Raw genomic sequence first — 16,624 nt, forward strand, 5'->3', positions numbered from 1 at the left:
ACTGGAACCTCCAAGTCTTTGTACATCAACACTTCCCAGCCTAACACTACTTAAATACTGCAATGTCCTGGGATCCTTTATTTACATAGGAGAGCAGGTGGGACCTCCAGTTTATTATGGAATTAGAAAAGAGTTCCTCTGATAATGTACCGTTTCCTTTGAGCTCGAGAGAGACTTAAGTCCACATCTTTCTGACACCAGGACCTGGCCACAAGAATTCTTCCCGACTACACTGTTTGGGTCCCTATCATTGAGATGCCTTATGTCTAAGTGGTAGTTCTGTGTCCAAGTCGGCAACAGCGGAGCATTTAACTGGCAAGATTCACCAGGATTTTGCCACACTGGAGAAGTTTAGTTATGGAGCAAGGTTGTTCAGACTGGGCTTGTTTCTCCTGGAGCAAAGGAACTGAGAGATGACTGTGAGAGGTATATAAGATTGTGAGGGTGATCATCATCATTACGTGCCATGTCATACAACGTGAGCGATCATGGTTTTCCCATTTGTCTTCAGTCTGAATTGTTCTGATGAGCTCCTCAAATCTTTTGCCTGTCCATCCCTTGATGTAACTCGTGAACGTCAAACACTGTCGACCACGATTTTTTCTTCCATCACTTTTTCCCTTCACTGCAAGATGTTCCAGCTTCTCTTTCCTTTATACCTGTCCCAGAAATTCCAGCTGCCATTTCCTGATTGATGATATCAGCTCTCTTCTTCTTCTGGCTTTTCATAGAACATAGAAATTTACAGCACATTACAGGCCCTTTGGCCCACAATGTTGTGCTGACCATGTAACCTGCTCCAGAACACTTCCTCATTTGTTTCTCTGTCCCTTCACGATGTTTTCATCATTCTTCCCAAAAAAATCTCATTTCTGCAGCTTCAAGCCTTCCCTCATTTTGTTTTGGTATTGTCCAGCATTCACTTCCATATGCTAGTGTGGAACGAATGTAGCATTGCAATACCTGAGCTTTGTACCATTAGGAATTATGATATTCTTTAGTACCTTGCTCAAACATGCATTTAGCATTCTTAATCTTCCCCCTACTTTCAACATGAGCCCTACCACCAGATTTATCGTGCTCCCTAAGTAACTGAAATTCCATGTTTGTTTAATTGTTCCGTTGCCTGCTTTCAGTTCGCTTTTCTTTATTTATTTATTTATTTGTGACAACCATATTTTCAGTCTTCTTGCAGTTGATGGTCAATCCTCTCTTTGCAATTTCTTTGCCTTTCTCTAGTATTTCTTGGAGCTTCTCTTTAGAAGTAGCTACCAGCACTGAGAGAGATAGATGGTCAAAATCATTTTTGCACCAGAATGTTAAGGGTATCAAAAATAAGAGGGCATCGGTTTAACATGTGAGGTGCTGGAGGAACTCGGGATCAGGCAGGAGGAAATGGACGGTCCATGTTTCCGGTTCGGGCCCATCTTCTGGACTGAGAGAATAGGTTTAAGGTGGGAGAGGGGAGATTTCAAAGTACATTTGTTATCAAAGTATGTATACATGATGCAACCTTTAGATTCATCTCCTTACGGGCAGCCACAAAACAAAGAAACCCAAAAGAGCACATTTTAAAAAAACACATCAAACATCCCATGTGCAGAGAGAGAGAGGGGGAAGTAAAACAATTCATGCAAACAATGGAAGTAAGTAAGTAGCTTCAGAGTTTTACAAAAGACACAAATCCAGACGACATTGCAGCTGTAAGAGGGATTTAGACAAACACATAAGCAAGTCTGGGGACGTGGGCAAATGAGATTAGTGTAGATGAGCAGTGTGGATTTGATGGGCTGAAGGGCCAGATGACTCTATAACTCAAGCAAAGTCTAGCAGCCCTATGTAAACACACAGACAGACATACTTTATTGATCCCGAGGGAAATTGGGTTTCATTACAGTTGCACCAACCAAGAATAGAGTAGAAGTATAGCAAAATAAAACCAGAAATAATTAAATAATAATAAGTAAATTATGCCAAGTGAAAATTAGTCCAGTACCAGCTTATTGGCTCAGAGTGTCTGACATTCCGAGGGAAGAGTTGTAAAGTTTGATGGCCACAGGCAGGAATGACTTCCTATGACGCTCAGTGTTACATCTCGGTGGAATGAGTCTCTGGCTGAACGTACTCCCGTGTCTAACCAGTACATTATGGAGTGGATGGGAGACATTGTCCAAGATGGCATGCAACTTGGACAGCATCCTCTTTTCAGACACCGCCTTCAGAGAGTCCAGTTCCACCCCCACAACATCACTGGCCTTACAAATGAGTTTGTTGATTCTGTTGGTGTCTGCTACCCTCAGCCTGCTGCCCCAGCACACAACAGCAAACATGATAGCACTGGCCACCACAGACTCGTAGAACATCCTCAGCATCGTCCGGCAGATGTTAAAGGACTTCAGTCTCCCAGGAAATAGAGACGGCTCTGACCCTTCTTGTAGACAGCCTCAGTGTTTTTTGACCAGTCCAGTTTATTGTCAGTTCGTATCCCCAGGTATTTGTAATCCTCCACCATGTCCACACTGACCCTTTGGATGGAAACAGGGGTCACCGGTGCCTTGGCCCTCCTCAGGTCAACCACCAGCTCCTTAGTCTTTTTCACATTAAGCTGCAGATGATTCTGCTTGCACCATGTGACAAAGTTTCCCACCGTCGCCCTGTACTCAGCCTCATCTCCCTTGCTGATGCATCCAACTATGGCAGAGTCAGCAGGAAACTTATGAAGATGGTAAGACTGTGCAGTAGTTGAAGTCCGAGGTGTAGATGGTGGAGAGAAAGGGAGACAGGACAGTCCCCTGGGGAGCCCCAGTGCTGCTGACCACTCTGTCTGACACATAGTGTTGCAAGCGCACGTACTGTGGTCTGCCAGTCAGGTAATCAATAATCCACGACACCAGGGAAGCATCCACCTGCATCACTGTCAGCTTCTCACCCAGCAGAGCAGGGCGGATGGTGTTGAACACACTGGAGAAGTAAAAAAACATGACCCTCACAGTGCTCGCCGGCTTGTCCAGGTGGGCGTAGACACGGTTCAGCAGGTAGACGATGGCATCCTCAACTTCTAGTCGGGGCTGGTAGGCGAACTGGAGGGGTGGGGGGGTCTAAGTGTGGCCTAACCATAGGCTGGAGCTGCTCCAGAACAAGTCTGTCCAGGGTCTTCATGATGTGGGAGGTCAATGCTGCCAGAGGATGTGAACAAATTGTATTTTATAAATTATAAAATATAAAGTCCGTTTTACACATTTTGAGCAAACTTCAATGTGGACATGATCTCAAGTGCTAGTGACTTGCTTAGGTGGGTGGTGCTGGTTCTGCATTGTACAGATCACCCAATCCATTCCAGCCTTTTCCAGAATACGGTTAATTATCACTGTCATGAAATTTGTTGTTCTGTGGCAGACCAAAGATATCAAATTATTTCATGGTAATAAATAAATAGTGCAACAAACAAAGAGGTAGCAAAGTACTGTTTTTTTTTAATTTTTTAAATTAGTTTTTCAAAACATTTTACAAATTAAAAACCCCAAATCCCAATGAGGAACATTAAAACAGTGCAAAATTAAGTATACAATAACAATATGTTACAAAGGAAGTGAATTTAGCAAAAAAAAAGCACCTAAATTAAAGACAAGTAAGCTTAGTGTCCTCCCCAAGCCCCACAACACAAGAAAAAACAATAGCAACTCCAGACCAACCACAACACAATATAGAGAGTATAAGTCAGGACAGCCAAACTCCCAGACTGTGAATACACTCAGCAACAGAGGATAATAATGCCTTCTACCAGAAAAAAAAGGAGCTGAAAGCAAGGGACCGAAGAGAAAAAAAAACCCTAGTCAAGAGGAAGATTATGAAAGTACTCGATAAAAGGTCCCCAGACCTTAAGGAACTTTAGATCCGAATTGAGAACTGAATAATGAATTTTTTCGAGGTCCAAACAGGCCATGATGTCGTTAAGCCATTGAGCATGAGTGGGCGGGGCAGCATCTCTCCATCTGAGGAGGATCAAGCGTCTAGCCAGAAGAGAGGCAAAGGTTAATATTCGGCATTTGGTCGGACCCAGACATAAATCTGTCTCGTCCCAAAAACCGAACAGAGCAATTAAGGGGTTTGGTTCTAGGTGCTGATTTAGAATACACAATAACGTAGTGAAGACATCTTTCCAGAATTTCTCCAAGCTAGGACAGAACCAGTACATATGGATGAGAGAGGCCACGCCCCTCTTGCATTTATCACAGAGCGGACTAACGCTGGGGTAGAATCGAGATAGTTTAGATTTAGACATATGGGCTCTATGAACAATCTTAAACTGTAAAAGGCAGTGGCGAGCACAAAGAGAGGTTGAGTTAACCGATTTGAGAACTGAATCCCAGCTCTCCTCAGGTAAGGAGATATTTAAATCCTGCTCCCAGGCCATTTTGATTTTATCCATGGGGGCCCATCGTAAGGCCGCTAGTTTATCTCGGATGATTGATATTAAGCCTTTACCTAGCAGATTCATGGAAAGAAATAGTTCCATAGCATTTTTCGTAGGCATTTCAGGGAAGTTAGGAATTAAAGGAGCAATAAAGTGTCGGATTTGGAGATATCTGAAAAAATGAGCATTGGGCAGATTGAACTTAACAGAGAGCTGCTGAAAAGAAGCGAAGCGATTATCAATGAAAAATCTTCAAGATGTCTAATGCCCTTCCTATACCAAACCTGGAATGCTGAATCGTATGTAGTAGGTAAAAAAAGGTGATTATGAGCAATAGGGCTGGAAACGGAAAACCCCTGGAAACCATAGCATTTCCTGATCTGAGCCCATATACGCAAAGTGTGTCTAACAAGAGGATTAGCTATTGATCTGGGCAGACTACTAGGGAGTGGAGAGCCAAGAAGTGCAGAGATAGATAATTCTTTGGTGGAGCTCAGCTCCATCACCACCCAGTTAGGGCACTCGGGTTGGCCATGGAAGAAAGACCAGAAGGTAGCACAATGTATATTAGCTGCCCAGTAATATAAACTAAAGTTAGGTAAAGCCATGCCACCCTCTTTTTTAGATTTTTGGAGATGGATTTTATTAATTCTAGAGTGCTTATTCTGCCACAGATATGACAAAATAATAGAGTCTAAGGAATCAAAAAAAGATTTAGGAATAAAAATTGGGATAGATTGAAATAGGTATAAAAATTTGGGGAGAACATACATTTTAACAACATTAATACGACCTACCAAAGACATAGATAGAGGTGACCATTGTACCAGACTCTGTTTTATAGCATATGAAAGGTTGGCAAAGTTTTCACAAAAGAGATCTTTAAACTTCCTTGTAACTGTAATTCCAAGATAAGTAAATTGATTATGGACTACTTTAAAAGGAGATCATGAAATGTTAGTTCTTGTGCTTCTTTATTAATTGGGAGAAGTTCACTCTTATGTAAATTAAGTTTATAGCCAGAGATCTGGCTAAACTGGTCAAGAAGTGAAAACATTAGAGGTAAGGATGTAGACGGATTTGAGAGAAAGAGTAATAAGTCATCAGCATAGAGAGAAACTTTATGCTCAACACCCCCTCTCCAAATCCCAGTCAATTCAGGGCAGTTTCGAAATGCTATCGCCAGAGGTTCCATAGCCAAATCAAAGAGAAGGGGACTTAAGGGGCATCCCTGGCGGGTGCCACGCTTGAGATTAAATACTTGGGATTTCTGAAAATTGGTTAAAACAGAGGCAGTAGGAAACAGGTACAGCAATTGGATCCAAGAGATGAAACTTTAGCCAAGGTCAAATTTTTCTAAAACTGCAAAAAGGTAGTTCCACTCTATATGATCAAATGCTTTCTCCGCATCGAGGGAAATAACACATTCAGGAATCCCAGCTGGAGGTGAGTATAAGATATTAAATAAACGCCGAATGTTTAAAAAAAAGGGAAACGGTTTTTAATAAAGCCTGTTTGGTCATCAGAGATAATGGAGGGAATGACGGTTTCTAATCTTTGAGCCAAAACTTTAGCTAAGATCTTTACATCAACATTGAGCAGAGATATCGGCCTATACAAGGAACACTCTGTTGGGTCTTTGCCCTTTTTTAAAAGAAGAATAATAGATGCCTCACTGAAAGAGGGTGGCAGTTTGCCATAATTAAACGAGTCAGATAATACTGAAAGTAACTGAGGAGAAAGAAGAGAAGAGAATGATTTATAAAATTCTACAGGGAATCCATCAGGTCCAGGAGATTTCCCTGAGGACAGTGCAGAAATTGCAGTAGATATTTCTTCTAATGACATAGGTGCATTGAGTTTGGCTTTGAAGTCAGATGAAAGTGAGGGGATATTCAGATTCTGTAAAAATTGATCAAGAGATATTGTCATTCAGAGATTCAGAGGAATAAAGCCGAGAATAAAAATTTTTAAATGTGTCATTAATTTCTAAATGATCCGATGTAAAGTCTCCGTTCTCCTTCCGGATCTTTGTAATATGTTGTTTGGCTTTGGAACGCCTCAGCTGATTGGCTAGGAATTTACCAGACTTACCCCCATGAATGTAAAAGCGACTCTTGCTTTCGAGAAGTTGGCGTTCGACAGATTGAGTGGACAGAAGGTTAAATTTAGTTTGGAGTTCAACACGCTTCTTGTATAATTCAGGGTTCTTAGTTTGGGCATATATTTGATCCAATTCTTTAATCTGGTTAATGAGGTCTAATCGATCTGCACGGGATCTTCTGTTGAGATTTGCTGTGTAAGAGATTATTTGCCCCCTCAGATATGTTTTCATGGCATCCCAGACAATCTGGGATGGCACTTCAGGTGATGTATTAGTGTTAAAATAAAAGGTTATCTGATCCTTAATAAATTTTTAAAAATTATCATCCGATAGTAAAGTTGAATCAAACCGCCAGTGTTTATTCCTCTGAGGGAGACCAGGCAAATTCAGAGAGAGAGTAATTGGGGCATGGTCAGAGATCAGTATACTCTGATAGTCACAAGAGTGGGCAAATGGGATAAGTTGGTTATCGAGTAAGAAATAATCAATTCTGGTGAAGGTATGGTGAACATGTGAGAAAAAAGAATAATCTCTCTCTGTAGGATGGAGGAAATGCCATATATCAGAGATACCATAATTAGAGAGAAACGATTTGATAGCTAAGGCAGATTTAGTAGGTGGTCTAGTAACAGGATGATCGATCCAAATTGGGATTTAACCAACAATTAAAGTCACCACCCAGTATAAGAGAGTATGAGTTTAAGTCTGGCAGTGAGGAAAAAAACCATTCAAAAAAATTAACATCATCAAAGTTGGGGGCATACAGGTTTGCTAGTGCAACTTTAGTGTTATATAGTTTGCCAGAAACGATAATAAAACGGCCATTTATATCAGATATATTATTATGGAGTTCAAAAGGAATATTTGAGTTAATAAGAATGGAGACACCCCTAGCTTTAGCGGTAAAGGATGAATGAAAATGCTGACCCGCCCACCTTGACAAAAGCCGGGAGTTATCAGAACAACGAATATGAGTTTCTTGAAGGAAAGCAATGTCAGCTTTGAGTTGTTTGATATTTGAGAATACCTTCCTCCTTTTAACAGGGTGATTCAATCCCTTTACGTTCCAGCTCACGAATTTAAGTGCACTAGCCATTATCGATTACTAATGCATAAAAGGCAGAAGGCATATAAAAAGTCAAGCAGTACAATAGCAGTCTGGGAGCAGAGATGTAAACATAGATTCGTAAAATCAAAACATATACATGTCCTGAGCAATAAAGAGATATAATATATACAGTGAGTGATGTTGGAACTAGAAAACCCACCCCACCCACACAACCCAAAACAAGTAGCTAGCTCTACCAAAAAAATTAACCCAAATACAACTTCCAGATCTGTGTCATTAACAGCAGTTCTGTGTAAATACTATAATAAATAGTAACTAGTTTATGCACTAAAAAACATAACTACAGATTAGAACACCTTCTGCAGGAATATAAAACTTAATACAGAGAAAATCGGAAGAGGACCAAACCTAACGTGCCAGCGAAAAAATTATAGAAGAATAAAGTAAGAGAAAGGAAAAAAAAGGGATAAAAAAAAGGAGAGGAAGGGGAAAATTATAAATTCAAGACGAGTATTTATCAACCATTTACAAAGAGAGAAAAAAATTCAGAAATTAGAAAAAAGGGGGTGAAGAAAAGAAAAAAGTATAATAAAATAAATAAATATAAAAAGAAGGAAAAATAGATCGGCAATTAAACTGTGAACCAACAAACAGGAAGGCCTTCACTGAAGACTTCAAACCTCCAAAACAAGTTAAAGTCAGTTGTAGAACTCTGTAGATAAAGTTGTACAACAATAAAAGATAGATTACACACACACCAAATCCAGGGAGAGATTGTCAACAGCCCTTAGAGTTTCGATGAATAATGTCTGAATGATTCAAGTAAAGTCTGAGTCCAGAAAAAGTAATTTTACTACGAGAAGTACTTATCCACCATTTTAGGAGGTCTGATCGGGTTCCGAAGATGACTGGATAGCCGGAAGACTTGCCACAAATGCTTCAGCTTCCTTGGCTGACTTAAACCATTTGTATTTCCCAGTGTTAAGTTTGATTCGTAGATCAGCAGGGGACCGAAGCGAAGGTTTAAAACCACGATCAAAAAGCACTTTCATTGCACCTTTAAACTCAGCGCGCATCTTTAAGGTCTGGGGTGCAAAATCTTCCAGAAAGCGAATGGTTGTATCCTGGAAAATAAAAGAACCTCTGCGACGTGCCTCTACGATCAGACGGTGTTTTACCTGGTATTGATGGAAGCACAAGATTACTGGTCGCGGGCGCTTGCCCAGAATTCTGGCGGGAACATGGACCCGGTGTGCCCGTTCGAGCTCAGGCAGGTTCGGGAGCAAATCTTTCCCGAATATCTCACAGAGAAACTCGGCGAAAAGCTTCACTGTTGATCCCTGTTCGGTGGCCTCTGGCAATCCAAGAATTCTAAGATTGCAGCGTCTGCTGCGATTTTCGAGATCCACCGTTTTGAAAAGGAATTTGTTACACTTTTCCTCCAAGCTGGAACAGAGAGTCTCCAAGTATCAAACACGACTTTCTAAATCTTCAGAAGTCGAATCGATGCGAGATAAGTGTTGGGCATGTTTGCCCACCTTGTCGTTGATTTGATCAATCTTGACCTCGAACTGTTTGAAAGCGGTTTTGAATTCTTTTAAAATTTTGTCTCGGAGCTGTCCGAGCGCAGCCAGCGTCTCGTCTAAGAGAGCCGTAGCTTCCTTTCTCCCGGATTTAGAGCTCTTGCTAGACATTGTAAGTTAGAGGTGTTCACAGGCAAGAAAGAGGTACCGAGAAAGTTCCCGACTAAGGTTTAAAAAATGGAGACATTTAGTGCAAAGATAGCGACAGGAACGGAACAAAAGTTCGGAGCAGCTAAGCAATCGCCATCTTACCGGAAGTCCCGCAAAGTACTGTTTGTGGACCATTCAAAAAAATTTGATGGCAGAGGGGAAGAAACTGTTCTGAAAAAAAGTTGATTATGGGTCCATGTACTTATCCAAATTTCTCTTTAGTGTTGAAATCAAATCCAAATCCAAATCCACCATTTCCACTGGCAGCTTGTCCCTCACTCAAACCTACTCTGTGGAAAAGTTCTCCATCACGCTGCACTTAAATATTTCACCTTTCACCCTTATAACTTGTTTTTAACTGACATGTGGCTGTTGTGTTTTACTGTTTATTGTTATATTTATTATTTAGTGTTGTGTTTGTTATGTTTTGATTGCACTGCTCCTGGGAAACGCTGTCTCATTCTGCCCTGCAGAGCTGATGTACAGTTAGAATGACAATAAAGTTTTTGAATCTCGAATCTTAACCTATGACCTCTAGTTTTAGTCTCACTCAAACTCAGCCTCTCATTCTTCACAGGAGCAGAAGGAAATCACCTTTCATCTCAGAGTGCCTGGAAAGCAGTGGTTTGAGGTTGTGAAGTCGGAATGTCTTAGTTTGTGAAAATTAAGGTTTTTTTTTGTTCTTGTTTTCCTGCAGGTCTTCTCAATCGTTGTGTTCGGCTGCATCTCTAGCGAGGGTTATTTGAATTTCCCAGTGTCTGAAAAACTGCATTGCATCTTCAATGACAATGTAGATGCCTGTCATTACGGTGTAGGCATCGGAGTGCTTGCATTTATCATCTGCATTGTCTTCTTTTCTCTTGATGTCTACTTCCAGCAGATCAGCAACGTCAACCAACGCAAACAGATCGTCATGGCTGATCTTGGAATTTCAGGTAACAACTTCTGCTCTTTGTTTTAAGATATTTGACATAGGAGCAGAATTAGGCCATTCGGCCCATCAAGTCTGCCAATCCATCATAGCTGAATCATTTTCCCCATCAACCCCATTCTCCTGCCTTCACGACGCCCTTACTAATCAAGAACCTATCGACCCCCAGTTTACATATACCCAATGACTTGGCCCCAACAGCCCTTTGTGGCAATGGGTTCAAGTTTATTTATTATCAAAGAATATATAAATTATACAACCTTGAGATTTGTTTGCTCACAGGTAGCCACAAAGCAAGACACCCAAAATAACCCATTTAAAAGAACAATAATAAAAATAAAAGACCAACACTCGATACGCAAGAAAAAGTAAAAAAAAATACAAGTCGTGCAAGTAATTGAAGCGAACAACAACATTCTGAACCAAAAATGAATCCTCAGATCCGAACTCCGGAGCAGTCCAGTGTAGGCCCAAAGCCTTGCTTATCAGTTCGTCATATTAGCCAGCATGGAGCACAGCAGCCTGGGTAGTCTTCACAACCTCAGTTTCACAGATTCATCACCATTTAGATAAAGAAATTCCTCCTCACCTCTGTTCTAAAGGGACATCCTTGTATTCTGAGGCTGTGCCTTCTGGTCCTGGGCTCCCCCAACATAAGACTCACCCTTTCCACATCTATCTAGGCCTTTCAACATCCGTTTTATATGGGAGTTTCCTTCCTGATTAGAAGTTCCATTGGTTATTTAAATTGGAACATCACATGAAGTTCTTGGGTTTGCTGCTTCATTGCAAAATGAAATTTATATATCTGATTTAGCATTCATGTTACTATTTCTGTAGCCCTTTCACATCAAAGTGAAAACAGATCTCTACAGTGATCTAAATTAATTACAAATATAAAACAAATAGTTGATTGCATGGGTATTCACCCCCTTCAATATAATACATCACATCATCACTGGTTCAGTCAGTTGGTTTTAGAAGTCAAATAATTTGAATTAGAAATAAGAAGTCAAATGGAGATCTGCTTTTGGAGACCTGTTGAGGTCAAGCTGTAGTAAAAGTACACCTGTAGCTGGAAAGTCCAACTGCTGGTGAGTCAGTATCCTGTAAAAACTACGCCATGAAGACAAAACAGCACTCCAACCAACCCCACAAAAAGGTTGTTGAAAAGCACAATTCAAGAGATGGATCCAAGAAAATGTCCAAGTCACTGAATATCCCTTTCAGTACAGTTAAGTCAATCATCAAGAAATGGAAAGATTATGGCACAGCTGTAAATCTGCCTCGAGCAGGCCGTCCTCAAAAACTAAGTGATCACTAGTGAGGGAGGCTACCAAGTGACCTGTGACAACTCTGCAGGAGTTACAAACTTCAGTGGCTGAGATGTGAAAGACCAGGTGCTTCACCAGTCACAGTGTCACGGGAGAGTGGCAAAGAGAAAGCCACTGCTGAGAAAAACTCACATGAAATCTCAGCTAGAGTTTGGCAGAAGGCATGTGGGAGACTTGGAAGTCAGCTGCAAGAAGGTACAGTGGTCTGATGAAACCAAGATTGAGCTTTTTGGCAATAAGAATAAATGCAAAGTTTAGTGTAAGCCAAACACTGCGTATCATTAAAAATGTACACCCTCCCTACTGTGAAGCACGGTGGTGGCTGCATCGAGCTGTGGGGATGCTTCAGTGCAGCAGGCCCTGGAAGGCTTGTGAAGGTGGAGGGTAAAATGAATGCAGCAAAATACAGGGAAATCCTGGAGGAAAACCTGATGCAGTCTGCAAGAGAACTGCGACTTGGGAGAAGATTTGTTTTCCAGCAAGTCAGTAACACCAAGCATAAAACCAATCAGGAATGGCTTAAAAATTACAAAGTTAGTGACCTGGAGTGGCCAAGTCAGAATCCGGACCTCAATCTAATTGAGATTTTGTGGCTGGAGTTGAAAAGGGCTGTTCACTCACTATCCCCTTGCAATCTGACAGAGCTTGAGCAGTTTTGCAAAGAAGAATGTGGAAAAATTGTAGTGTCCAGATGTACAAAGACCTATCTACACAGACTCGAGGTTGTAATTGCTGCCAAAGTTGAATCTACTAAATACCTGCTTGAAGGGGGTGAATAGTTATGCAATCCATTATTTTTGTATTTAATCATTGTAATAAATTTAGACCGAATTATAGAAATGCATTTTCACTTTCACATGAAAGAGTCTTTTCTGTTGGTCAGTGACAAAAAAGCCAAATTAAATCTACTGTGATTCAATGTTGTAAAACAATAAAACATGAAAACTTCCAAAGTGGGGGGTGGATACTTTTTACAGGCACTGTATATATTGTATTTGCACAGTTTATCTTCATTTGCACATTAGTGGTGTGCATTTTTCATTGATTCTAGTGTACTTTTTGTCTTTACTGTGAATGCCTGGATGAAAATGAATCTCAGAGAGGTATATGGTGACACATACATACTTTGATAATAAATTTCCTTTTGAATTTTGAAGAGGGCAGCAAGAAAGGTAAGCTGCGTGCTCTATTTCACAAATTGACTAGCTGACTTGGTAAATGAAGGCATAAATGAGAATTGGACGAGAGCACAGTAGTCGGGTAGTATCTCCGTCAATGCTGCCTGACCTGCTAGGTTCCTCCAGCATTTTGTGTGTTTCTCTGGATTCCCAGCATCTGCAGAACCTCTTGTTTTTACCAACAATACTCAAGGATGTTTGCAGCTTAGATCCACAGAGTAAACTTCATGGAAAGAGGCCCCTCAGCCTATCCTTCCCATGCAAACTATGGTTTATCTGTGTTGATGCCCACATCTCGCTTATCCTCCTCCCATCAGTGTACTTAACCATTGTTTTTGTATCTGTCTCTACCTTGGGCAGCAACACGCACTACCCTCTGTGAAGAAGTTACCCCTTGAGCCCCTTTTTAAATCTTTTTTTCCCCTCACCCCTTAAATCTACCCCCTCTTTCTTTTTAGTTCTCTTTCCATACAAAAAAAGCATGTGGGCATTCATCCCATTTGTACGGCTCATGATTTTATACTTTGATAAGGTTACCCTTCCACCACCTACGTTCCATGGAGTAAAGTTGTAGCCTGTCCAACGTCACTCTATGACTAAGGCCCTCAAGACCTGGTAACTGAGACTAAAGATGAACAGTATGAAAATCTTTAACGTTGTTCCTTCATGAGGGCATAATACAAGTCATTGTACTTCAATCTGGAGCAGTCTTGTGCACTGTGATTTGCACCAACTTCTGTAGATGTGTGGTGTGTTGACTGGCTGCATCATAGCTTGGTATGGAAACAGCAATGCCCTTGAATGGAAATTCCTCCAAAAAGTAGTGGATACGGCCCAGTCCATCACAGGTGAATTTAATTTGAACTTTGAACTTTGGTTCTGTTGCCATGTAGGCTCTGATATTCCATTAAAATTCAAGCACTTTCCTTACTTTAGTTACACTCACCGCCCCTTCTTTCTTCCCCTTTTGTTGCTGTTGTTTGTGTTGATGTTGAAGGTGTGATTTGACCTCTTAGCTGAGTGTCGGAAGCCTGCAGCCACTTTCCTTTCCAACTCTTAACTTTTAAATCTTTTACAAGCCTACTGATTTCAAAAGTTATCTCGAGTATACCTCTTCCCACCCTACCTCTTGTAAAAAAATTCTAATCCCTTTTCTCGGTTCCTTTGCCTCTGCAACATCTGTTCCCAGGACGCAGGTTTCCATTCCAGGACACCAGAGATGTCCTCCTCCTTTAAAAAAAACAGGGTTTCCCCTCCCTCCACTGTTGATGCTGCTCTCACCCACATCTCCTCCATTTTCCCAGACATGCATGCTCACCCCATCTTCCCGGTGCTTTAACGGTAACAGAGTCCCTCTCGTCCTTACCTGCCACCCCATCTGCTCCCGTGTCCCAACACATCATCCAATGCAACTTCCACCATCTTCAAAGGGATCCTACTACTAAATATATTTTTATGCCCCCCTCCCCCCACCGCTTTCCACAGGGATTGTTCCCTCCGTCAATCCCTTGTCTATTTATCCCTTCACACTAATCCCCTTCCAGACACTTATCCCTGCAGGCGGCCAAAGTACTACACTTACCCATGCACCTCCTCCCTCATCTCCATTCAGGGCCCCAAAGTCCTTCTGGGTGAGGCAACACTTCCTTCACCTGTGAATCTGCTGGGGTCATCTATTGTGTATAGTGCTCCTGATGCGGTCTCCTCTACATTGGTGAGACCCGTCATAAACCTGCCTATTACCTCTAGGTATCCTCCTTCCCTTTCTCCTATGGCCCACTCTCCTCTCTTATCAGATTCCTTCCTCTCCAGCCCTTGACCTTTCCCTGGCTTCACCCATCACCTTCCAGCTTCCTCTCCCCCCTGGCATCTTCCCCCTTCCTTCTCAGTCCTGATGAAGGGTCGTGACCTGAAACATCAACTGTTTATTCTTTTCCATATTTACTGCCTGACCTGCTGAGTTTCTCCAGCATTTTGTGTGTGTGATTTATTGTGGATTTCCAGCATCTGCAGACTTTCTTTGTGTTAACCATTTCCATAAATGTGACTGGCTGATTCAGGCCAAAGATATATCAAATTACAGTGTAAATACACTCCCACACTAAACAATGATTCATTTAAAAAGTCATAACTAATATTTAACAGTGTAAACGGTGCCCTACCCATTCCCTGAAATACTGATTGGTCCTGTTATGAAACCCATCCAGTCACAGGCAGAACTTAGAAACTCCCCACAGGCTGCAACAGAGGTCAACAGAACTGGATCTGAGTGCCAGCTGCATTAACGGCTGCAGCACAGTTGTATGCAGAAACTTCGGTAGGGTTTTTGAAGTTTACTCTCCTGTCTGCAGTAAAACTGTAGTGTTGGCTCACGGAAGCAATAAATATACTTATCGAATAATTGATCTCTCTACGTTTTCACTTGGAGATGCACAGCTGCTAATTAGGTTTGAATAGAAGGCCACTGATCCATGGAAACTTATCAACGTCCAAAGTAAATTTATTATCTAGGTATATGTATGTCATCATGTATAACCCTGAGATTTGCTGCCTAGCAGGCGTTCACAGTAGAACAAAGAAATACAATAGAACCATTGAAAACTGCACACCAAGACTGACAATCAATGGGCAAAAGAAGACAAACCTCGCAAATACAAAAAATACAATTAATAAATAATACTGACAGCATAAGCTGTAGAGTCCTTGAAAATGAGACATAGATCATGGAGTTAGTTTAGTGTTGAGGTGAGCAAAGGGGCCTGATGTTGAAGGGTAATGACAGTTCCTGAATCTGGTGGTGTGGGACCTGCTTCACCTGTACCCTCTTCCTGATGGCAGCAACGAGAAGAGAGCGTGGCCGGGATGGTGGGGGTCCCTGATACTGGGTGTTGTTCTCTGCTGACAGCATCCTTGTAGATGTGCTCGATGGTGGGGAGGGACTGGGCTGTATCAGCCACATTTTGCAGGCTTTTCCATTCTTGGGGATTGGTGTTTCCACACCAGGCTGTAACGCATTCACTGTTTTGCCAAACGTTTGGATTTCTGTATCCTTTTTCTGGGATTTCTAGTCCTGCATCACTTGTCTGAGTAAGAATTCATTCAGTTTGTCTAAAAAGTGATCACCACATTTCACCTTCATCCCATCATCCAGTTTCTTATTTATTGAGATATAGCACTGAGTATTTGATCTAATCCGAGTCTAATCACTGGACAATTTGCAATGACTAATTAACCTGCCAACTGGTACGTCTTTGGACTGTGGGAGGAAACCGGAGCACCCGGAGGAAAACCATACGGTCACAGGGTGAACGCACAAACTCCTTGCAGGCAGCAGTGGGAATTGAACCTGGGTTGCTGGTCCTGTAAAGCGGTGTGCTAAGCGCTACGTTATCATGTGGCCCCTCGTACCTACTTTGGCTATTGAACCTGCTTTGATGGCATTGGTGTATACCTCAACTGTTCCATCCTACAAGTTGTTAAGGAAACAGGTGAACTATTATCTTCATCTCTGGAGGCAATGAATCTCCAATGTCTCTACCCCTATCACCCCTATTTATCCTTCAGCTACTTATTAGGCCAGACGTAGAGTTGTACAGCATGGGCTCTAGCCCTTTGGCCTAACTTGTCCATGTTGATCAAGATGCCTAACTGAGCTAGTCCCATTTGGCCCATATGCATGTAATCCTTTCTCATCAATAAACCTGTCCGATTGTCTTTTAAAGTTTAATGCTTCCTTGGGCAGCTCATTCCTTGTACCCACCACTCTTGTGTGGAAAAACTTGCCCCTCAAGTCACCTCTAAATCTTTCCGCTCTCACCTTAAACCTGTGCCCTCTAGTTTTTAGACTACCCTGCCCTGGTT

General features: G+C 41.7%; 1 protein-coding gene across 1 annotated transcript in view; it reads left to right on the forward strand.

The window, feature by feature from the left end:
* LOC132379981 (synaptogyrin-2-like) overlaps window positions 1-16,624 on the forward strand; it is a 54,665-nt gene that overhangs the window by 18,047 nt on the left and 19,994 nt on the right. Inside the window, exon 2 of the mRNA XM_059948410.1 lies at window positions 10,018-10,255. Within this exon, the coding sequence (XP_059804393.1) occupies window positions 10,018-10,255 (238 nt within the window). The remainder of the gene's footprint in view (window positions 1-10,017; window positions 10,256-16,624) is intronic.

This window comes from Hypanus sabinus, chromosome 23 (assembly GCF_030144855.1).
Source record: "Hypanus sabinus isolate sHypSab1 chromosome 23, sHypSab1.hap1, whole genome shotgun sequence".
NCBI lineage: Eukaryota > Metazoa > Chordata > Chondrichthyes > Myliobatiformes > Dasyatidae > Hypanus > Hypanus sabinus.